Source organism: Triturus cristatus, chromosome 3_2, assembly GCF_964204655.1.
Source record: "Triturus cristatus chromosome 3_2, aTriCri1.1, whole genome shotgun sequence".
Taxonomy (NCBI): Eukaryota; Metazoa; Chordata; class Amphibia; order Caudata; family Salamandridae; genus Triturus; species Triturus cristatus.
The window spans coordinates 606,802,455-606,827,241 of record NC_140584.1 but is presented as its reverse complement, the minus strand read 5'-3'; the positions used below and the strand labels follow the sequence as shown (position 1 = coordinate 606,827,241).

Sequence of the window (24,787 nt, the reverse complement as noted above, 5' to 3'; positions counted from 1 at the left end):
TGATCAGTGCTAAAGTGCATATACTCTGCCTGTAAATTGCATGTATGGATTTGTGTTTCCATAATTGGCTGATTTGATTTACTAGTCAGTCCCTAGTACAATGCACTGTGTGTGCCCAGGGCCTTTAAATCAAACGCTGCTAGTGGGCCTGCAGCAATGACTGTGCCACCCACATAAGCAGCCTGTAAATGTAACTCAGGCCTGCCATTGCAGAGCCTGTGTACAGTCTAGTACAGCTATGTCGACTTGGCAAGCACACCCACTTGCCAGGCCTTAACCTTCACTTTTCTTACATGTTAGTCGCCCCTAAGTTAGGCCCAAAGTACCCCTGTGGGCAGAGTGCAGTGTATGTGAAAGGTAGGACATGCCCTAATGTGTGTGGCATGTCATGATAGTGAAATACTGCCAATTACGTTGTTCACTATTGTAAGGTTCTCTGTTTCCATAGGATAGAATGGGGAGTTTACTTATAACATCTTATCAGCATAACTGCCCCTGGGAACCAGAAAGGAAAATAAAGTTTAGTATGCCTGAACTGAGAATGTTAAAATGCATCTTTTAGTGATGGTGATTTTTACAATCTGTGTTTGAAAATACCACTTTTAGAAAGTAGGTGTTTTCTTGCTTAGCCATCCAGTGTGCCTCTGCTAGGATGTGTATTGACTGTCTGTCTTTGTAGTGACAGGGGCTGGGGATGTGCAGTGGCTCCAGAGAGTCTGGGTGAGTCAGCGCTAGGCTGAATACACCTGGTCTGCATTTGGAGTGGTGGGAGGAGTAGCACCTGCACCTGAATAGGGCTGTGCCTGCCTTCCACAATGATGGCTCCGCCCCCCTGTGGTGTGCCTGGAGCAAGGGCTCACACTGACAATGGAGGTTGTTGTGCAAAGTGCCCCCCAGAACTGGTTTGAACTGGGCTCAGAGCCCTGGGCCAGGAGAGAATAAAAAGATTTACTGTATAAAAAGAAAGGTCCAGACCCCAAACTTTTAGATCACTGCTGAACTATGGAACCTGCCAGGAAGAAGGACTGGGAAAGCTGGACGAGAAGTACTGCCCCTGTGCTGTTTGCTGTTGGGGTTGGCCTGCAGTGATTGCTTCTGTCTTGGGTAGGAAAAGGATTGGACTGTGCTTTCATCATCCTGCTGTTAGAGTTTTCTCCAAGGGCTTGAAGAGGTGTGGTGCAGTGGCCGGGGCAGCTGACTCCGGAACACGGGGGTTCACAGTTCGATCCCCGGCATCAGGTTAGCCCAGCACCTTGTGACTCTGGGCAATAGCTCGCTTAATCTTCACGACGGCCCCCAGCGCCAGGACACCTTGCCTGATGTAGCTGCGTGCTTTACAAATGCTGGTATTATTAATAGTATTATTGAAGCAGAGCTTGCCTCCTGTTGGAAGTCTCAGGGATAGAAAAGAATTTAAAGATCACTTCTGGGAAATCAAGAGGAGTCTTTGCCAACGAGAAGAGCTGGAGAAACTGACCTTGTGCTGTTTGCTGTCTGGGGTTGGCCTGCAGTGGCTACATTCTGCCAACGAAAGGGAAAAGGACTTTGTTGTTTGCTGTGTCCCCTGCTTGAGGAAGATCTCCAAGAGCTTGAAGAAGAGCTTGCCTCCTGTTCTGAAGTCTCAGGCACACAAAGACTACACCCCCAGCTCCCCTGAACTTCCTTGCTGGGAGTTCAGACCTGCCAAGAGGTGCATGTAGCTGTTCTGGTTCTGGGCCTCTAGAGGTTGTTCTTGCTGTTGGGAGCTGGAAAAGCAATGCAACAATGAGAAGAGTGACGCATCCGCACCTGTTTCCGAAGCATCGCCGAAGAAATCGTTGCAGCGCCTGCCCGCGGCTCGAGAAATTGCTGCATGCCGCATCGAGTGCACCGATCTCCGAAGTCTGAGATCACTGCACCAATTCCGACGCAAGCCCTGCTGTGCGGCTGCATGAACCCACGCATCGTCCCAGATCATGACATCACATCGAGGCGCTAAGTCTGTTGCATCGTTGGGGAATGCAGTAAGAAACCGACGCATCGCCTTCCCACACAGTAAGAAGCCGACGCATCACCTCCTCTCCGGTCAGGAACTGCCACATCACCTCCCCTGCGTAGCAGTAAGGAACCAACGCATCACCTTCCCTGGAGCAAGGAACCAACGCATCACCTTCCCTGAGTGTAAGGAACAAACGCATCACCTTCCTTGCGGCCCTTTTTGTTTGTGTGCACGACGCATCCAAAGTACTTTGTGTGAAAAGTGTTGAATCTGCAATTTGCTTTGAACTGAACTATTTCTACCATTTGAAAGTCATATTTTTATTACTGTGTTGAGGTTTTTTGTTGTTTGGTCTGTTTTTGTTTTAGATAAAGATTACTTATTTTTGTAACTGGTGTGGTGTCCATTTGTAGTGTTTTCACTGTTTTACTGTATGTGTTCGCAAATGCTTTACAAACTGCCTCTGAGATAAGCCTGTCTGCTCGTGCCAAGCTACCAATAGGGTGAGCAAGGGTTATTTTAGAAGTGTATCCCTCTTACCCTGATTAGAAGCAAGGGTCCCTATTTGGACAAAGGTACCTACCTCTGCCAACTAGAGACCCCCATTTCTAACTGTGAACATCCAGGTTTATGCAGAAAATATATATTTTTTCACAGATAAAAACAAAGGTTAAAGTGATATTATAGTTCGGTATGGTACTAATATGCAACTTTATTTTTTTTTTAAATCCTAGATATTCACAGAAAAGAAACCAAAGGGTAATGTTACATTACAGTTACGTGAAAATGTCAGTCATAACTTCACCTTTTAAGCTAAACAAAAAGCTGAAATTCATCACAGATAACATGCCAACTTACAGACTTGTGTCTTGTTGATTGCCCACAAGAAGCTGGAGTCAGCTACAAGGCGAAGGTTGTACGTAATAGGTGCTTACTCTCTTTAGGGAATCTGACTGAAGCGAGTGGGCTTTGCATGAGAAGTTATTCATGGGGGTGAACACTGTACGCACTAGGTAGTTGTCAATCCATGTGTGCTTGGTTGCCCACAAAAGGTTGGCTATCTTCAAAGTGTTCAGCTCAGGGTGAAGGCCTTCACCACCTAAAAAGTCTTGGGTATGTAGAGGGAGTTGGCTCTCCGTTGAGTGGTTCTGCACCAGATGAAGACTGTTTACATTAGGTAATGTTCCACCCATTATATAACACCTAGTTATCCCCGGGTCCAACAGGCTTCACTGAAACCTTAAAGAGCTAGAACACAGGCAAATAATCTCTCAATCATGCATTGGGGAGTTCCTTAAATAAGGACGTAATCCCAACACCCACCGAGGTGGCATGCTTCGTTATCTGGGATTTGTCCTTTTGGCTGCAACGCCTAGTGCAGCCAAGGGATACAACATCCTCACTGTGAGGGAGTAGCTCGAGGATGTTTTGAGATACTACTCTTGCATAGGATCTACTAAAATCTGAAAGATGTAAAACACTAGAAGGCTTGTGTGATGGGCGCAGTGCAAACAAGTGAAGTGTGTTATAAAACTAACTACCAAGAGAAAAAAAAGCTTTATTTGTTAACTCTTGGTGTCAGGATTAAAAACAGTGCATTTGCAGTTTAGAAATAATAAATACATCTGTCCAGGAAACAGGTCTACATGTTTCAGCCAATTTGACCTAATTTGATATTTTGTGCTACTGCGTAATAAAGTGAAAAAAATAGGTGTAACTTAGAAAATGTGATTTGAAACAGATACAACCTACAACATCAGTAGTTTCACTTTTGAAGGAATATGATATACTGGTGACACCTGTGGGAAAAACAGAAAGAAAGATCAAAAGCTTGTGTCTAGTAAGCTTATAACTGGTTAGTCATTTATACTCATCCTTAAACGTGTGTCCAGTGAAATTCATACATTTTTGTAAAGTGAATTTACCTGCCAATTACGAGTAAGAAGCCTCACCTCACCTGGCAACAGCTCAGGAAGGAGACACTACTATAAAAAGAAATGTTGGAAGGGATCAGATTAAGATATACAATCAAGCCTACCTGCAACTAGGTGAAATTTATAAGACCAATTCGTTCACATTACAATCCTAGCCAGGATGATCCCCGCCAGCACTTCTTTTTAGAGCGGTGCCTCCCGTCCTGAGCTGTTGCCAGGTGAGGTGAGGCTTCTTACTCATAATTTACGGGTAAATTCACTTTACAAAAATGTATGAGTTCCACTGGACACATGTAGGTACGTTTAAGTTTGAGTATAAATGACTCACCAGTAATAAGCTTACTAGAGTCAAGCATTAGAGCTCTTTTTGTTTTGTCCCACAGGTATCACCAGTACATCGTATTCCTTCAAAAGTGAAACTACTGGTGTTGTAGGTTGTATCTGTTTCAAATCAAATTTTCTAAGTTACACCTATTTTTTCACTTTATTACGCAGTAGCACAAAACATCAAGGTCCTGAGGAAGGCCAAGACACTTTTTAGGTCAAACTGGCCGAAACATGTAGACCTGTTTACTGGATGGATGCAGTTATTATTTCTAAACTGCACATGCACTGTTTTTAATCCTGACACCAAGTGTTAAATAATAAAGCTTTTTTTCTCTTGGTAGTTAGTTTTATAACACACTTCACTTTTTTGCACTGCGCCCATCACTCAAACCTTCTAGTGCTTTATATCTTTAGGATTTTAGTAGAACCTATGCAGGAGTAGTATCTCAAAACATCCCTGAGCTCCTCTCTCACAGTGAGGATCTGTAGCCCTTGGCTGCACTAGGCATTTCAGCCAAGAGGATAAATCCCAGATGATGAAGCATGAGGTGATGGGATTCCAACCTTATTTAAGGATCTCCCAATGCATCATTGAGAGTTTATTTGCCTGTGTTCTAGCTCTTTAAGGTTTTGGTGAAGCCTGTTAGACCCGCGGACAACTAGGTGTTATATAATAGTTGTACTGGGGAAATATCTGTGCTGGTCTTTAAACTTTCCTTGGACCCTCCACTCCTGTATTAAATGTTCCACCCATGCCTTGGTGAGTGCCCAAAAGAGGTGGTCTTTCCTTCAAGGGTTTCTGTACAGGGCAAAGGGTGTGTGTACTATGGGCTTGTCCACCTAATGGGGATTGGTGTCTGGAGGGAGTAGGTTCTCAATGAGTTGTTCACAGGGGAAAGACCACATGCATCAGTGCTTGCCCACTCATGTCTGGTTGATTGCCCAGAGGAGGTCACCTATCCACAAAGTGTTCAGTATAGAGTGAAGGCTGCGCCTAGGAGGACCTTGGTTCATCTAACGATGTTTGTGTGTGTGTGAAGAGTAATTTATGGTTTACAAAACTCTTCACCACTTAAGTACTTAATTTCATATCTGAAATGCTGTACTGGCGTGTTAGACTTGTCATCCTTAAGGTGATCCTCCCTCAAATGTTTTGCTTGCTTGCCTCCTTTTTTTGCCGATTCCTTTTTGGTCTTAGGACTCTGAGCACTTTACCACTGCTGACCAGTGCTAAAGTGCATGTGCTTCTCCCCTAAGCACGGTAACATTGGTGTATACACAGTTGGCATATTTAGTTTACTTATAAGTCCCTTGTTAAGTCGAAAACCAAATACTCAGGGCCTGTAAATTAAATTCTACCAGTGGGCCTGCAGCACTGATTGTGCCACAAACACAAGTAGACTGTCAAACCTGTCTCAGACCTGCCACTGCAGGGTCTGCATGTGCAGTTTACTACCACTTTGACTTGGCATTAAAATCCTTTGCCAAGCCTTAAACATCCCTTTTATTACACATAAGTCACCCTTGAGGTAGGCCCTAGGTAGCCCATTGGGCAGGGTGCTGTGTAAGTAAAAGGTAGGACACGCACTTTTGAGTTTTGCATGTTGTGGCTGTGAGAAACATTCACATTTGTTTTTCACTACTGTGAGGCTTACTCCTCTCATAGGTTAACATTGGGAATTCGTTAATGCACTTTTAAGCTGTAATTCCTGTTTAGAGGAGCTATGTCATGTTTTATATCATTGGAATGGTAATGATAAATCTTCTTTATAGTAAAGTTGGATTTAACATTACTAATTTAGATGTGCCAGTATTAAAAAGAGTTTTCAGAGAAAAACAGAGGCTGGGCCAATATTTTAGTGTGTATCTAGCTTACCCTGACTAGAGTGGTCAACAATGATATATCCAGCTATGTCATCAATAATGTCATTTGAGATCTCTTAACTGTTGTCTTCAATGATATAACTGAAAATGTCATGAGTGATGTGATATGTGAGGTCATAAGCAGGGAATGGAAGAGGTGCAAGTCACAGTTAGTACTGATAACTATAACTGATGAACTTCAGTGTTTTTTAGTTTAAAACATGAAATTATGACTGATATGTTCATCTAACTATAACTTCACTTTAATGTTTAGTTTTCTTCATTGAATTTCTAGTTTTTTTTTTAACATAAAGTTAGATATTATTACCACAACTAACTATAAGGTCACTTTAACCTTTGTTTTTAGTGAATTTCAGTTTTGTTTAACGTAAAGTACAATTTTATTACCATACCTAACTATAACGTCACTTTAACCTTGATTTTTAGGTCTCGCCTGACCCAGCGCATGCGCTGGTCTGGCGAGACATTTAGAAGGTGGGTTTAGAAAGTGCTACCCACCTTTGTGTGCTGGCGACAAGCTACAGTGCACGCGCACAGCTGCTCCCCGCATTCCCCCCTCCCTTCTCGCCCAGCCATCCTGCGCCTGCCTTCAGCACCATACCCCTCCCCCCGCTGCTGTGCGCGCATCCCTAGTGTGCGTCATCGCAATCACTTTCGCTTTTACCGTGATCGCGATGAGGGATTGTCAGTGTGAGACCTCACGCCAGCACACATAATCTACCTTCATTTTTGGTCACTTACCTCCAGCACCTCTCAGTCCGACAACCAGCTACGACCCAATACTGCCACAGAGTACACTTTACACTCTGACCGCCATTGCTGCTGTTGTGTCCTACCCACTGATTGGCACCCTGTGGAAGAAGGGCTACACTGCTGTGCCTGTCGACTCAGGCTCGGCTCCGCCAACCGAAACCATCTGTTTTCGTTTTACAAGCCAGTTCCACCAATTGGAAGAAATGCCCCCTTGAACTCCGAGAATTTTGACGAATAATAGTTCGCCATGCATCAGGAAAGCAGGTCATATACCAATCAGACATATCTATTAGCTGAAGGGGGCGGGTCGATGCCAGAGCAGGATTGCGTCCGTTCGTAATAGAAACGTCCCTCTTGAAATGGGTCCTTTTACCGGCGTTCGTGGAGAAGCAGAGCAGCGAGCGCCATCTTCGAACGGTTTGTGTGGTCCCATTTACCGCAGTATGCATAAAAATACAGCGCTGACATCACCGACTTACTCTAAAGTTTAAACTCGAATGACAATTTCTTTTTGCCTGGCTCTACGGCATTGTTGTCCGCAAAAAAACCAAATTCTACATACAGTGGACTTTTTGTCACGAGTGACTATTTTACGTATGAGAAGTACAATACATCTAAGTCCCTCAACCCAATCATTAATGAGGATTATTAAGACTCACAGGACGGGGAATCAAACGTGAATGTTGTAACTAACCGACCCAGCCTCAGCTGGGTGCTATAAGAAGACAGCATCCCGATAGTGCTTCTAGTACTGGTTCGTGGGACGAGGACATGGATTGCTGAGGGTTAGCATTTACAACCTCCAACATGTAACAACGTTTTTCTCGCTGTCTTGGGGTGAACTCTAGTTTTTTTGTGTGCTTATTTTATATAGCGCGAACTCGACATGAAGGTATTGGAGCGCTTTACATGAGCACCGGTTAAGTTACACATTCAGGCACGTGGAGATTAAGTGATTTGCCCAGAATCACAGGACGTGGACGCGTCCCCGAGGCTCGAACCCTGGTTTCCAGCACCAAAGTCGGCAGTCTAGCCGACGGACCCCATCCTCTCCTACTACCATCATGTGTGCTGTGGGGAGTATGGACATGATCCCTAAACTGTTTAAAGTAAGCCTAATTGTTTAGATGCAGTTGATTGGCAAATACGTGACCTATTTTGCTGCAGTCTGAATCAGCGATATGTCATTTTAAAAATAATGAACCCCTTGGTTTAAGTTTTAGGGTGGCTTTTGATTACCTTTTGTGTGCCTGAATTTATTTCTGCATATAGCTTAATTATTTCTCTTCTCCTACAATCATTTGATTGGGCGTTATTTTGTGTAATGAGTTGGAAAATCAATGCAAATTTTCAGAAATGATGGAAATCGAGATCACGTTTTTGAAGAACTACATCTCTCAGAAAATGACTGAGGGGTTTCTTTTGTAAGTTCTGTGGTATGCAGCACCAAGAAAGGCATTAGACAGACTGAAAATGGGTGGTTGAAGTTTTGGTTATTATACTTAAGTTACCACAAAAGCAATGTCCTTTCTACAACTTAACCATTAATTGAGATAGGCAGTGGGGGCTAGTAGATTTGAAAAGGGGTGAGGCAGAAATTTTATACCGAAGTATAACGATCACGCTTGAACTACAAAGGTGGGTGCAGTGGGATTACACAGGCAAGTACACCCAACCACCAACTAAACAAGCATTGGCATAGCCAATAAGTCTCGCCTTTGGGACTTTATAAGTATTTAGTTATGCAGCACAATATCCTTGGTGCAACAACATCAACTGTTGCATGGCTAAACACTTATAAGGTCTCAAAAGCGAGACCTATTGGCTATGCCAATGCTTGTTTTCAGTGACTTTCAGGACATTTTTTTACGTTAAGTAAGATCTTATTACAATACCCAGCCCCTTAAAGGGCAATCTCCTGCTAAGCATGACCTCCGTTGAGAACTCATCCACAATAATAAATGACATGGGTTACCATCACAATGGATTCAAACGTGAACAAGGAGTTATTTGCCATTACCATGGCAGGCACATAAAACAGAGCATGTAATGCTTTTCGAGCCAATGACCACAATGCCCAATGGGTACAGGAGATTACATGAATCTCAGAAGATGGTTGGGCTGTTATTTATTTAAGATAGTGAGCAAGGTGCTTAGTTCTACCTGATCCTTCTCTATTATTAAATGGGGCAATAATGCCATTATTTAGCAGCTCAAGCCACAAAATGTACTTGAGCTGCTATCCTTGAAAGTCAGGCAGCAGAGGCCTCCCTTTGCCATTGGTCTTGTAAGTATTGGTAAGACCCTATTTTGTTGAATCTGAGGAAGCTAAAAATAGAGAGAGTTCAGTTAAATAGGAATGTTTATAAACAAAGACATTTTGGAAGAACCAGCATTTTTAGAATTGTGATCCATCCTGCCATGGACTATGGCAACTGAATCAATATCTCCCCTTGATTACATAGTTTTATCAAGTACTGGGCCATAATTGTTGCGGATCACTATGTCTTTATTTCACTGGTTCTGAAATCCTAAATATTTGATCGAGTTAGGACGCCACTTCAGGGGGTACTCCAGCTTAGGTCTAGTTATACTGCGTGTAAGAGGTAATAAGTCAGATTTTTTCTAATTTATTCTATTGCTGGATAATTCACCAAACTTAATGATCTCCAGTATCACGGAGGACAAATTAACAGAGGAGTTTTTAACAAATAGCTGATTTTTTGTCAGCGTAAAGAGACAACATTCTTCTGGTAGAGAATGCTAACCCTGTCTGTCAGTGATAATTCCTGAGTCTGCAGGCCGAAACTCAATCGAACGGGCAAACAGGAAAGGTGAGAGTGGGCATTCTTAGTTGGTGCCCCTACTAATTGGGAAACTCTGTGATATAGAATTATTCACGCCAACCCTACCAATAGGATCCTTGTATAATGCTAGACTAGGTCTGTAATATACCAACCTAGACCAATACATTCTAATGCTATATTGAGGAATGTCCACTCCAGCGAGTCAAAAGCCTTCTGGCATCTAAAAAAGCCAATACAGCCTCAACCTCTGAATATATCTGTTGCATTATTGCAAATAAAATGCCTATATTATTTGATGGTGCTCTGCTGGGGATGAACACAGATTGTTCGTGGACAACCAATTTGTTGATATATGAACAGGTCTAGTGACCACAATTTTAGTTTGAGTTTTATTGTAATGATAAAGCTCGGTAGGCCTGGCACCGTGTATCATCTTTACCCAGTTTAAGGAGTGCACAAACCACTGCCTCTCTAATGGAGGGAGACAGACTACCAGTTTGCAGTAAGTTTGGACCAAAATCATCTTATAATTCTTACAAAAAGAAAACTCTGCAGTGAGCCCATCTGAGACAAGGTCTTTCACCCCTGAAAAGCTATCAATCACCCTGATAATTTAGTCAGTGGTGTTGGAGTTACAATGGGGGCTAGTTTAAGAATATTTATGATCCTTGATTCCACAGAGTAGAATACACCTCAATAGAAAATCGGAACTTGGAACATATGGTACAGAAGAAGCGAGTTTATTTACAAACTGTTCTATCGCACTTCCTCCTTCAGTCATTTTGGACCGCTACTTCAGTACTCACCTTCTCACCAGGAGAACCAGGACTGCCTGAAACTCCAGCTTTTCCTGGAAATCCAGGGGGACCCTACAAAGAAAAAACATTGCAAGTGTGAGTACATCATAACATATTTTAGACACATAATGAGGTTGTAGGTCTGGATTCTCCATATCTCACACCTCTTTCCACAGTTCCCCCACATTACAGAATGGTACCATTTTGCCTTCAAGCAATAACATACAGGAGGTAAGGGAAGACTCTACTTGAGGTTGCGAACAATCCTGATTTCTGCAGAATTCGTCTACATTGGAGGTGTATTTATTGCACATTGAGTGCGGCCTGCTGTTTGTTAATCACAAGATGATAAAGGCTAATTAACTTGCGCAACTACTTGAGAAGATAGATTGGTCTGCTCGGGGAGGTCCAGAGGAATGCCTCACCACTGACAGACTGAACAAGAGCTGTGCAGAGGTGCTTGTGAGAGCTACCAAGAGTTGACATGGTGTCTGTAGAGTAGGGCCCACAGCATAGAAGGTGTCCTTCACAGCCCTTGCTTTAGGGACATGTTTACTTTCAAAGTGATAATGAGGAGGGCAGTGAGCATCTGCAGTGGTGTGGCCCTGTTCCAGCAAGGACAGGGCCTGAAATCCTAAGCCTTTATATTACCCAGATTGAGTTTATGGCAAATCAATGCCTCTAGACTACAAATTAAAGGACTCTTTATGAAGCAAAAGTTTAGACAAATACTTCACATATTTTTTAATTTATTTTCCATTACTTTGGAATGCATTGGAAAGTAGATATTTCCATACATATTTAATCTAACCATAATCGGAGAAACTGGAAAAACAAAAAAAATATGAATTTACCTCACTTATTGCACAATGAAATATCTCTTGCATAAAGTCCAGATTTTAACAAATAAACGTTTCTATCCCAAACAGATGGAAACCAGGCACAATGTTGAATGAGGCACTTTAGAAACATTTAATTGGTCGTCTTTGTCTGCAGATTGCTCTAATCAGCCATTTAAAGAGATGACAATGTTGTCCAGATTGTGAAAACGCCCCAACTGGCGTAAAGGGGGAAGAGCTTTTGAATGCTGCAGGAAACACAAAGTTTGATTTTTTTAGTGGGATGATGCATTCTTTGGAGACTGTTCTGCGCTTTTTTTAACAGGACACTGAAACTTTATAAGATACACAAATAATGTTGCATCCCTTTTTTAGGTCCCTTGTCTTGAAACCTGAAGTATTTCTTAGTGAGGCATGTATATAATAATTATAATATGTACTATACTGCTCTGCAGAGCTGTTTACTGAAGGAAAGTATTGCTGCATGATTGTTTGTCGACACATAATTTAATCACCTGTGTTGCAGGAGTGGCTCGTCCATAAGAGCAGAGGAGCGTCGCCCCTCTACAAATGCCCCGAAAAAAGCACCAGAGACGAAAAATCGAATGGTAATGAAGCTAATAGATTACCATTTTATTTTTCATCACCTGTCCTGAACTGAATTTCAGGATGGAGGGGGACTGCTGAGTGGCAGCAGCAGCAGGGAGGAGTGGCGGGCTGCCTGTTCATAGTTTAAAGTGTGCATGTCTGTTTGGCCGGCTGTCTTGTGACTTTTATATGGCTGAATTGAATTTATTTCCAAGTGCTCCCAATATCTGCACATGGGTGAATGAGGGCAGAAGGAGACTGTGATGAGAGCGTGGTGCCAAATCAGTAGAGCAGTAGGTGGTTACTGGGTAGTATCCTTGCCAAATATTGTTTTTTCCCATTCATGTCCCACTCCCAGAGCCCCTATTGAATAGCCAAACTACTCGCTTTGTACACTTAACTTACGAAGAATGGCACCAAGTGAGTATTCAAGGCTAACTGCAGTAGGCGACCACAGCTCAGATAGAGTATTGCATTGCAATCACACTCTATAGATTCAAGGCTCAGTGAGAGCTATATCTGTTAAAGGAACAGTGGCCTTATTTATAAGAGGATGCTAAGGGTTGTAATTCCAACAATGCTCTTGTTCCCTCCTTCTCCAACAATAACGTTTTCTGATAGTTCTGCGTCTGCAAAGTGTGCTGGTAATGGTGTCCAAGTGTGGGCTGTAAATTAAGAATAAGGGGCAGATTAGATGAGCAAGGGAGTTAGTTCCTATATGCTGCAAGATTATTTACTATATTTCTCCTATGTGTTGAATCAGCTGAGAAGTCAACCGAAGATCACAGCAGCTTTTGGACTGCTTAGAGGATGCCAGGTATTTGCACAGTGTGGCAGCTCTGGCCTCCATATAACATGATGCTTTGGAGTGACACCTTTGTCTCTGAGCGGCTCAAGCTACTTTGATAACAAGGGGGATGAAGACAATATGGTCTCTCAGCATCTTCGTCATACTGATCAACATCCACCAACAGTAACCTCTTCCATGTGCAAAGAGAGGACTTGCTGCCCTACGGTACTTACAGGTGGTCCTAGGAAGCCAGGCTCTCCTTGGAATCCCTGGAAAAGGAAACAACCTGTTAATGATAGCATTAAGAGCAGGGTATGAGCAATGCTCTAAGATAAAGGCTAAAGTGAAGCACTGCAGTAATAGAATAGAAGTTCTTGTGGTTGTTTCTCTTTTTAGGACCTTCTATTGGGTGAATGTGCTGTTATTGAAAGAAGAAGGTACTGGTACTTCCAACTCCTGAACTATCTAGACCAGCGGTTCTTAACCTTTCGATGTCCGTGGAACCCACTGAATCATGAGTGGAATCCATGGACGTCCACTGCGTCATCATTGGAAGCCAGGGCCCCTGGGACTATGATCTGAACCTCAAAAGAATACCTCTAGAATACAGAAACAAGTATACATTAAACAAATGTCCAAAATGTTTTAAATATTCTATTTCATAATCAAATATAGAAAAGAAATGTAAATCTTTAATGTGCCTTCCTTATTTATATGTACTTTAATTGTAATATGATTTAATTTTGTAAACATTTGCAGACCCCCTGAGTAGGCCTCGTGGGCCCCTAGGGGTCCTCGGGCCACAGGTTAAGAACCACTGGTCAGGACAACTTTCTAACAGGACTGCTCACTCATCAAGGGTTCCATCCGAAGAACATAAGATATGGGCACTGATCAGTCTATTTGACTTCCACCACCCTTATTTCTTGCCTCTTCATATACCATTTGAATGTTGCCAAATTCCAATGCCACCCAGCTACACAACTACATCTGACAATGAAAGCCAAAAACACTGATCAGAAATAAAGGACTCCATCTTGCCGGAATACCCAAACACAGCATGTGGCATCCTACTGAATGTCACCAACTGACTTATCTATGCATGGAAACACTCAAGCAACAACCTGCTACACAACTCTTATCTGACCAAAATATTGTAAATCATTATGCAGACATTTCTCAGTTTCACACTCCATGATACCATAATAAATCTAATAAATCCATTACGACTACCTAATTCCCTAACACCAAACTACACCAAATTGCTCATCTACAGCTGTCAAAATACCAAACTACAAAAATGTCCAACCACCCAACTCTTTGTTGTAAAAATACCAATCTACACACTTCCACAATACCCAAGTACACACTGTCAAAATATCTATCTTGAGAATCCCACATGTGCATTACAACAAATACAATTTACTGAAATGACAGCCCCTCTTATTCCCTGCCACATTGCCTGGTGAAACCACTAACCACATCCATGTAAAATACGAAAGCAAACTGAGAACACACGCCCTTACGTGAATACACAATCCTGCTGTAATATTCACACTATACCAGCATACCAAGGAAAAATAGTGAATTAAAACTTGTTGTGGTTTTTGAATGAACGATTACTTACAACCCATGCAGTGTTGGCCAATGTCCAGCTCTCTGTCCAAACAAAGGCCATCGAAAGTCCAGAGATGTCGCTTACCCAGTGTCGACGATCAAGCTGTGCCGTTTATCAGTGCTTGAAGTTCAGGTGGACTTCGCACTCACAGCCATCATCATTCTTCTGAGATGCCGAATCCCGTTTTAATATTTTAGGTTTGTTTACCGGTCTCTTCATAGTGCCCCACAAACAATGCAACATTCAACTCAGGCAGACCTCTGCCCCACACAGACATGCTGACTGCCCTTGAACCGGAAGGATGCCACTTGGCTGTCTTGGCAAGTCACAGGCTGTGAACATCCCCTTCTCACCTGGTCACCTTTCTCGCCTGGGTTCCCTGAAGCTCCTCGCTCTCCACGGGGTCCCTGTCACAGATACAAGAAGAAAGTGGCCAGTTAGGGTTGTTGGAGTGATATTGGTTCCCCATACCCAGGAAATATCAGCCGTCCATCTTCATCAGTCTCTCCGACCAGGCATAGTACTGTTGAGAGGTATTGAGCATTTGATAATTTAGGTCCCACTACACAAGAAGCCATGCTATAGCCGGATTAGAAGTCAAAAGGTGCAAAAAGAAAAAGGTAATCCTCAAGCCATGCACCCAGGAGCTGAAGAATAACCACACCACAGATGGGTCTTGTTCCTTCTCTCCTCCTCTGTACAATGGAGCTGAACCCGCATTGCTTCATGGACCTTCGCAAACCCTATTAGAAGTACCTTCTAGGTTCCTCTTGTCCCATGGGCCAAACAGGAAGAGAGCATGCTCCTCTCACACACCCCTGCATTATATTCAAGATGCAAAACACTTTCCACTCTCCCCAAACTTTGTACAGGACGCCTTTACTTCCCAGGTAAGAAGTACATACATTCATGTAAAGAACATCTAAAATCACAATATTAGAGGAGATGGTGTGTGAAGCCTTGGTCCGTGGGTAGATTGGAAAAGCAATGATCCCTCAAAAGCGCAAATGTACAAAAGTAATGGGATGTAAAAAAGAAAAGAATGGACAGAGAACACATGGCAAAACAGGGATAAATAAAATAAAGTAATTCGAAGCTTTTATATTCTACTTTAGAGAAAACATTTTTTATCAGACCTTGGGCATAGTTTTCGAACCTTCTTTGTGCATAAATAATTAGAAAAAGGTGCTCTGGGAATTACAGTCTGCTAGAAGTGAGGCAGTGGAGGGCACGGGCTTCATCTACACGCAGGGCACCTTGTCTGTGCGATGGTACCCTTGTGATAATGCATGACTTAAAGGGCATCTGCGCAGTCAGTACTTGAAACAGGCAGGCACAAAGAAACTGGTCTTCCTTCATTTTAAAGGCGGAGTGCTAAGGGGCAGATTTACAAACCCCCTACGCCACCAGTTCGTCACTTTTTGTGACGTACTAGAGGCGCATTTCACTTCTCCATATCTACATTGTAAATATGGCCCCTTCACAAGCAGCACTTTGGGGCGTATTATCAAGCACGGCGTTAAAATTATCGCCGCTTTAGCGGCAGAAAACTGCCGCTAAAGCGGCGATAATGGGCTTGAAAACCTGCCGCAGAGAATTCCAATAGAAGCCATGTTGACACCAGAACATGGGCTTCTATGGGAATTCTCAAGGGCATATTATCAAGCCCCAGGCGATAATTTTAACGCTGTTTCTTGATAATATGCCCCTTTGCGTGTAAGGGGCGTTCCATGGGTGTTGCCCATAGAACGAGACACATTTCCAGATTTATGAGGAATCATAAATCTGGAAATTCGTGTCAATGCTAAGCCTCCCAGGGGAGGCGTAGCGAGGCGCAACGAGGAGATATGCTTTCATTTCTCCTTGTTTTTTCCTCTTTCAATGCGTGCTGCATTCTACAGCACGCACTGAAAGAGGAAAATGCCTGCAGTGATTGTCTTTGTGCAGGAAGGTGCCGCTTCCTTCACAAAAACAATCCCTCCACGGCGCAGGCATCCTTGCATCATGGTGCAAGGGAGCCTGCGCCGGCGCATGGCTGCAGTTTGTGCGCCAGCGCAGGGTAGAGCACAGGAATGCAACATATTATTGTAAATATGTCGCATCCCAGTGATTCGGAAGTGCCGCAGCGTGGCGCAGCCAAAGGGCTTGCGTTGCCGTGCACCGCCACTTCCTTGTATTCTCGGCATGGGTGCAATAATTTTAATAGCAGAGTACCAACACTGTACATGAGCAGGCGTATCCGCACTTGTGCACTTCCATGTTAAGCACTGCACAATGCACACTGTGTGGGCCAGTTTTGCTCAGTGCTGGAGCTCATCCAGGCTTTATTTAGTTACTTTCCACAGTCACAGCACTGGAGCGACTGTCTTGGAACTCATGGATTGGTGCTTATATTGACAGGGGTTGGAAGCAAAGTTTAACCGGTTGCTTAGAGACCAGGCCGCTGGGCTCCATCAATTAAGTGCGGTTTTCCACGCAGAACTGCTGAATCAGCCGGGGTTTTGACAATTTCAACTGTTTCCATGACTGCTCTCGCATAACTTGGCAAAGGTCCGAAGCAATGTGCAATGAAGCAAGGCCGCAGATATCAACAGGGCAACATCAAGAAACACACACACCCTCACCCACCCGCGAGCACACACACACACACACACTCACTCACCCACCCACACACACTCACACACCTGCGCACACATACACACACACACACTGGAATCGATAAGAAGACGGGCAAAAAATGAACTCACAGCTGGTCCCATGGCACCTGGAAAGCCCGAAGAACCAGGGGGTCCCTGAAAAGATAAACCAATCACCTTTAGAAACAAAAAATATGATAACATGAATGTCAACTTGAGGTCGCAGCTGCTGCCCCTAACATACCGGCGTCTGGTTCACCTGTCATTGATATTGTAAGCCCTGGTTTCAGGGTTTAAAAACATAACAGCAGCAAGAAGAAAACAATAGACCTCCTAGAGTTCAGTTTAATCTCTACAATGTTCCCCATAAGAACAAGTATTTACAATGCAATAGGTCTCGCAACTGCAAATTTTGGAGCTATTGGCATTGTAAATGGCAATGCCTTTTAAAAAATTAAAAGCCATTTTTATTTACAATACCAAAAGCAACAGCTATTGCATTGCATAGAACGTGTCCGTTACTGACCATATCTCGTAAGTAGGGATGGTGCTGTGCAGGTGAGAGCTGCAGGGTACGTAGTTTCACCGTAACAGGGTTAAATACCACCCCATAGCGGTTCTATTGAGCGCTACAGCTAAGAAACAGAAGTCTGGGAACTCGACTATTTAAAATAGACCACCCCCTCCACCCTCAGACATGGAATACACCGAGTAGGATTGCTTTGCTACAGTAAGTTATCCGAGATGTCCATGGTTTGACTCTTGTGACCACAAAACCTTACAAGAGTGCAATAGGTTGACCACTTGATCCAAACTAAAACTAACCTAATTTCAAATAGTCCATTCTCCTTACCAGGGCTTGAAGTGGCCGGGTCCTACTGATGCTCAGAACCGGAAGTTCTAATTAGCAGGTGCTGAGACGGCTCCCTGTCGAGCTCACAATTTTTGCCCTCACCCTCAGGGTGAAAAATAAATCTTAATTCTGCAGCAGTGCCACCCTTTGCTGCCTTTGATGTAACTTCAGATACTCGTTATAGTTCTTTCACAGTCTCATCATTTCAGAACTGAAGCATTTTCAATATTATACACATCAAAACCATAGTTGGTGCCTATTTATCCTATGTAACTAACAACCATTGACAAAGCCAATATCCATGGCTTGTTGTAGGTGTAATGTTACTTGTATTATATATCTGGATGCAATGACAGAAGCAGCAAAATACTAGTGGAGTGGCACACTATGCTAAGCACAGATTTGTAGTTTGTGTTTTTAAACCACGCCCTTAATTACATCCCCCCCTTTTTTTATCCCACTTAAAGCCCTGCTTCTTACTCCACACACAGGCGACTCCCTATTGGCGCTGTGCCCAGAAGGGTTCTTGTACGGGGGCTCACTGATGCCTACAGGATGTCTGCTTCCTGGTGCTACATCAAGATTAAAACTTCCCTACTTCTAAATGCCCTGGCCTCTTTTCTTACATCTTTGCACCACACCCTGAGACCTCACTGCTCAGGCTGTTGTCGTTGGGCTGTCGGTGGCTGAGCGCCGCCATAACATCCTGCGCCGGCCGTGTCTCGGAACGTAAAGAAACGGAAGTACCATGATCCACTGAATGAACACCCATTGGGTGGAGGGCTTCAGTTTTTGTTATGCAGTTCTATATAGCGCACAATCGGCCCGAAAGTATTGGAACGCTTTAAATGATCACAAATTGCCTTACACATGTATACGTTCATTTTTGGTAGGCACGGGGAGATTAAGTAATTTGCCCAGAATCACAGGATGTTGGGCCGACGCCGCTGAGACTCGAACCTGGTTCCCTAGTTCTATACTCGGTAGCTCTGACCGTTACGCCACATTGGTGGAGCAGGTGCAGTGCTACTGGGCCCAGGGACATGGGGGGTCCACCGAACCCTGATTATTGGACCATTGTAATATTCAAGCTGCAACCAGGGGGCCTTTCCTTCCTTGTCCTAGGGCCTCTGACACACTAGCTAGGCTGCAGACACACTTGAGGTAGGATAGCCCAGTGGGTCAATAATTACTGTAGAGATACGCGAGAATCCTGTAGGCCATGGGTAAAAAGAACCGGGGCGAATGTGCCTGCTGCTGAGATCTGTCCATTAGCTGCGTAATACAAGTGCCAATCCCTTTTAAGTAGATCAGTGGGTTAGTGTCCTTATCTAATGTGCGTTCTGCAAATAGTTGTATGAAACCCGCAGTTACAGACTCAAATCACAGTAAGAGCTATGGGACGAATTTGCTTGCGGCAGAGATCTGTGTACAGCTTGCATGTCACAGGATAGGATCCCAGAAAAAAAAGTTAATCGGGCTCATGCACTTACTGTAGAGCTTTTCAGGAACCTGACAGTCACAGGTTCACATCCAGCTACAATATCTGGATGGAATAACTCGCTGGCACGCAAGATGTCGATGTACACGCTTCACTGAGAAGCGGCAACTCCCCCCTGTGCTATTTAATTAGTTTTAACACCTGGAACTCTTCCAGATATCCACAACAGGTGCATTAACCCACCACTGAAGCCTTCTAGTGTAGTATATGAAATAGGTTTACAATTTAGTGCACCAAGAATGCAGCTACGTTAGGGACCCTGCAGGCCTCTTTGTCTACGCCCTTTTAGCTGGGGCTGGAGTAGAGAGCGGTTCCTTTCCCCAACCAACATGTCCTAGGGCCGCGCCTCAGTCTTCTTTTCTTTCACTGTTGTGATCTCACCCCACGCCCTCCAGATGTTTACACTGAAGCCTGAGCAGCGCCAGATGTGCTGGGGGAGCGCCCATCCACAACCAATCCTCTTAAGCTGGTATATTTAGTATTGCTTCTCTAAGAGGTAGTTTTAGACCAGGAAACGTAAAACACCCCTTCCCAGGAACAAAAGAACACCTTTTGAGGCAGAGGTCAAGGGGCGCCGGATTTTATGCCATCTGTCGGGTCCCATTATGGCTCCCGCAGGGAATGGCCGATCGTGTTGAAAGCCAGGCCCCTCCCCCCAGCAGAGAAAGGAGGGAGGACTCGGACGCTGTCCAGGCAAGAGGAGGTCACTGTGTACAGAACTTTTAATTTTCAGTTTTTTTAAAGCGCAAACTCGATCAAAGGTATTGGAGCGTTTTACACGAGCACTGCTCACATTTGTTAGCCAAAATGACAATACAGTGCACTAGAAACTAGGTTAGGGGGGCCATCTGTTTTTAATTAGCATGGCCGCGCTAAGGCCATGCTAATTAGAAACAGATGCCCCCCCCCCTAAAGATAAGAAAGTGCTTCACAACAGCCGTGAAGCAGACGACCCAGTCCGGATGGGCCATCCAAAAGGGAGAAAGGGCAGTGACCATAAAGCATCCTTTTCAATGGGAAGCCAGCATTTAGCATAAACGCTGATGCGACCCAATGAAAATGATGGGCTGGGCTTCAAGTCCCCTTCTGAAATCTCTCTCACAATATGTCTTGCCGAGCGAGCGCTCATGTGCTGCAACGCTAGGCGAGACCTAAAAAAGGAGGCTGGTGCATGGCAAGTCTGGGACAATGGGCAGATCCTGCAATGCCATCAAAAAGGTGGCACTCCCTGGCCACAAAACTCATGGTTGCACTGCTCTATTTAGAACTGGGTGATGCACCAGGTTTATACCAGTGGACACTCTGCTGGCTCCACCACTGTAAACCCTGTTCTGGTGGTCTGTCAGGTCATAGTGATGGCCATCCAGTCCTTTTGAGAGCAATGTTCACTCATTTGTTCTGCTCGCATTTCATGGCAGACTCAGACATAGAACATGCACAATGGCCTCCACACTAGGAGAGAAGCCTCATTGCGCATGGGGGATTCGTGTTTTTGGGAGTTTGTGTCCTCAATACAAAACAGTTTGCTGAGCAAGCGCTTAAAACACACTGTAGCGCCCTTCACAACACAAAGATCCCTGTCAGGCAGGTGGGGATCTTGAAATACAGTTCTTCATACTCCTGGATTTAAATGTGCCTCAAAGACTTTCCAAACTTCGGAAAATAAAGCACAATCTGCTTGATCAATTCCTTCACCCACAGGACTGGAATCCATTGATGAGTCCCATGACCCAGAAGCTGTGCCGTCAAATCCCACATTTTCTCACAATCCAAATTCATGATTAATACCGTTAAAGATTGTAGGCTCCTCCAGAACCTAAAATTCAATTAAAAAGCGTGTTTAATGTCAATCAAACCCTTCTACTTTCATAGCTGCTTTTGTATCAAAACTGTAATTGTCCATATCTCCATTCTTTTCTAGAAATAGTTAAACCAATCATGGAATTGTAGTTATTCTGGCATGGAAGAAGACTCACCGATTCCCCTTTCTCTCCTGCAGGCCCAGTGTATCCACGCTCTCCTTTAGTCCCCTATAACAGCAGAAAGAGAAGTGTTACATCACTATACAGGTGCCTGATGATATATGTGTTGATTGTTATACCAAATAGCAGGGGCATGAATTAGAATTCTGGGCCAGACTTCTACATCTGAGACAGGATAAGACTGTTTTCCCTAAGCATAGTACTTTCTGCATGGCAGGGACAGTCAGAAATTATGAATTATGATACCCAAGTAAATTGCCTGCAGTTTAAATGTGTTGGTTCAAGTATTGCCTTCACTTTTTTATTTTCAGGTCTCAGCAATACTCATTTCAGTCACCTACAATTTTTCAAGAAATCTTTTTTCATGTTAACTTAAAATACAACTTTAAACTATAATCTTTTGGTCTCATTGAACTAATTCATGAAGAACAAGTTACTTACCATTGGTAACACTCTTTCTGGTGGACTGCATCTAACCATAGATTCCTCACCTTTAGAATATTCCCCAGGTGCCATACTGGATCCAGAAACTTTTCATAATGGTGCTCACAAGCACCATGTGGCTCTGCGTTGGCTTCGTATCACCCTGGAAATTACAGAGTGGAGCTAAATATAAGCTACACCCCTGTGAGCCTTTGTCAGTTTCTTGCTTGAGTCTTTCCATGCCCTCGGAAGCAGAGCACAAAACAATTTGAAGTACCAGTGTGCAGGACTCTAATTTGGGACCTTTCTAGGGACCTCTACACAGAACCAGGAGGTAGAAGGACAGTAAGGAATCTGTGGAGGGGGCTGAGACCAAGAAGTGTGGAAGGGCCGAACAAGCAGAATGGCTTTTTTTGTTGTACCTGGCATTCAAGGCAGTAGTGCTTCATGAACATGTGCACTAATGCCCATATCATGGACTGAAATATATCAAGAACAGCAATTCCACATTCAGTCACAGCGGTGGTAGCCTCAGTCATGGGGGATATGACCCTTAGGATACTTTTTTGCACAGTGCATTTCAGATGTTAATGCAGAGGAGTATCCACCTCAACAGAGTCTTTTCTGCAACACTTTTCCTTTCTTTGTCCCAGGGAACCCCCATAAAGGATGATTGACCACCTGATGGGCTTTGATATGATCCCTGCAAAATCCTAAAGCTCTTTTGGGTCCAGCCAATGCAGTCCCTCCTCCTCTTTAGAGGGATAAGGCAGGGCAAAGAAAGCAGGGAGAGTGATGATTGCCCAACGTGAAAAGGTGTCACAACTTGCAATGTTGCACCGGTCCTCAGCACCAATTTGTCCAGAAAAAAATGTTGTGCAATTGGACACAGAGAGCCCAGTGCCAAATTGTTCAGGGGAAAGTCTTGTGCTCACTCACATAAAAAGCTGAAGTGACTACAATGAGAAAAACAGTCTTTAAGGTGAGAAGATGCCATGAGCACCTGTGCATAAGCTCGAAGGGAGTACACACACGAAATTTCAGGTCCAAATTAAGGACACACTGTGGAATCACAAATAGTTTGAAAGCAAACATGTAGGTCAACCCTTTAAGAAAATGTATCCCAACAGGTGATTTAATTACGGATGGATGGCCCAGTAAACAAAGAAAGGCCTAAATAGCAGACCACTAACCCTTATTTGTGCCCACTGTAAGACCTTGTTGGGCCAAAGACAAAACAAATATCCAACAGTTTGGCATTTAAAGGGTCTGTCTTGCCGACTCCACACAGGCCACAAATGTGTCCCAGTGTCTGGTTTAAATAGACTTCGTGGAATAGTGCCTGACAGCCAGGATAACATCATCAACTTCAGGTAGCAAATTAAACACAGTCTACTGCTGTCACTCAATTTCCAAACAACGAGATACAGAATTTGCAGGTTTGATTGGAGAAGCCTGCCCTCCTGCTGTGATAGAAAATGCTCCGAAGTGGTAGCCTTATCGAAAAACAGATGTTTATACCTAGAAATTCCAGATTCTCAACAATTGTAAAGAGATATAGCCTTCCTCATTATCAGAAGACACCCTGTGACACCTCGGGGTGCAGACGCCATTCGTGATGTGCCACGCACCACTGGTTGAGTTTGCCTGCATTAGTATTCAAGGTGTCCGCCAGGTGGTCCACGATCAGGGAGATGCCCTGACATTCCAACTACCTCCGAAGGCACAGAGTGTGCTGGCACAGGACACAGGTCCACACTCTGTCGTGCTTGTTGCAGTACTACATGGCAGTGTTGTTTTCCATGACAACCTACAGCAACTGTCATCATAATATGGAGGTAAATCATCCCCTTCATAGCCATCTCTGGCTAGTTGCAAGCTCTGATCAGAGTCAGAACCGAAAAGTTGATGGAGCCTCTGACGATGCATGCATGGTGGATGAGGTATATTGTAGTAATCTGATCTCCACCTCTCCCAGATGACTTCCATAGCCCAGAAGAGACACATCCGTCACCATGGTCAGCTCTGGGTGGGGAAGGGAGAGGGGCCTTCTGCTGGTCAGATTGTGGACGAGCAGCCACCACTGCAGATCTTGTGAAGTCTCTTCCGAAACCTGGATGGCATCTGGCAGGTTCCCTTAGTGCTGGGACCACTGAAACATCACTAAAGGCTCACATATGGCATATGGAGCAGCCAACAAGCACGATGCAGGAGGCTTGCAGGTCATGAAACTTCAGGGCTGCTCTCACCGAACTGCAGGTCTGAGGTTGAAACATTGGAGACATACCCTGAATGTCCTGGACTCATTGTAATGCTGGAAAGGCCCTCAACTGAATTTTGTCCAAGACAGCACTATGAAAGGAAGCAAAAATAGTCAGGTGTGACTTTGGCATATTGATTGAGAATCCCAAGTTTGCCCTTGGGTGGAGGGGATCCTGACTGATTGTGGTGAGGCTGCCATCAACAGCAAGTCACCGAGGTAGTAGAACAATGGCATCCCCAACCACTGAAGATGAGCGACGACCACAGTAATCACTTTCGTGAACACCCGAGTAGGACTGCTGAGACTGAAGGGGAGCACGGCAGACTGAAAATGTTCGTGGCATACGAGCATATGAAAGTACATGTCCTGCAGTTCAACGTCTACCATCCAGTCACTGGGATCCAGGTTAGGCTAAATCTGGACCAACATGAGTATCCTGCTACAGGAAGGCAATAAAGTGGTGAAGGTCAAAAATAGGCTGAAGGCCTCCATCTTTCTTCTGCACGAGGAAATAGAGAGAGTAAAAACCTTCCCCTATTTAAAAGTCAGTTAGCCTTTCAGTGGCCCTGTTGGAAAGTAGAGCTCACATCTCTTATGGTAAGATGGAAAGGGAAGTTGTGGGAGGAAGCTGCAGCAGGTTGGAAAGAAGCAGAAGGACATATCCATTCTGAATGATCTGAAGAACCCATCTTTCAGTTGTGATGGATGGCCACCGAGGGAGCTTGCCTCCCACAGGGTGGTTCTGAGCCACTAAAGGCAAACTACAGCAGCTTGGAGGCTGATGCTGCAGGGAACGGGAACTGGGAAGGTAGAT

At 44.2% G+C, this 24,787-nt stretch overlaps 1 protein-coding gene across 1 annotated transcript in view; it reads right to left on the bottom strand.

Annotated features, from left to right (window-relative positions):
* COL16A1 (collagen type XVI alpha 1 chain) overlaps positions 1-24,787 on the bottom strand; it is an 871,927-nt gene that overhangs the window by 113,546 nt on the left and 733,594 nt on the right. The window contains exons 52-56 of the mRNA XM_085648479.1: positions 21,282-21,335; positions 17,063-17,107; positions 14,669-14,722; positions 12,931-12,966; positions 10,490-10,552 (exon numbers count right to left, since the gene is read on the bottom strand). Coding sequence (XP_085504605.1) covers positions 10,490-10,552; positions 12,931-12,966; positions 14,669-14,722; positions 17,063-17,107; positions 21,282-21,335 — 252 coding nt within the window. The remainder of the gene's footprint in view (positions 1-10,489; positions 10,553-12,930; positions 12,967-14,668; positions 14,723-17,062; positions 17,108-21,281; positions 21,336-24,787) is intronic.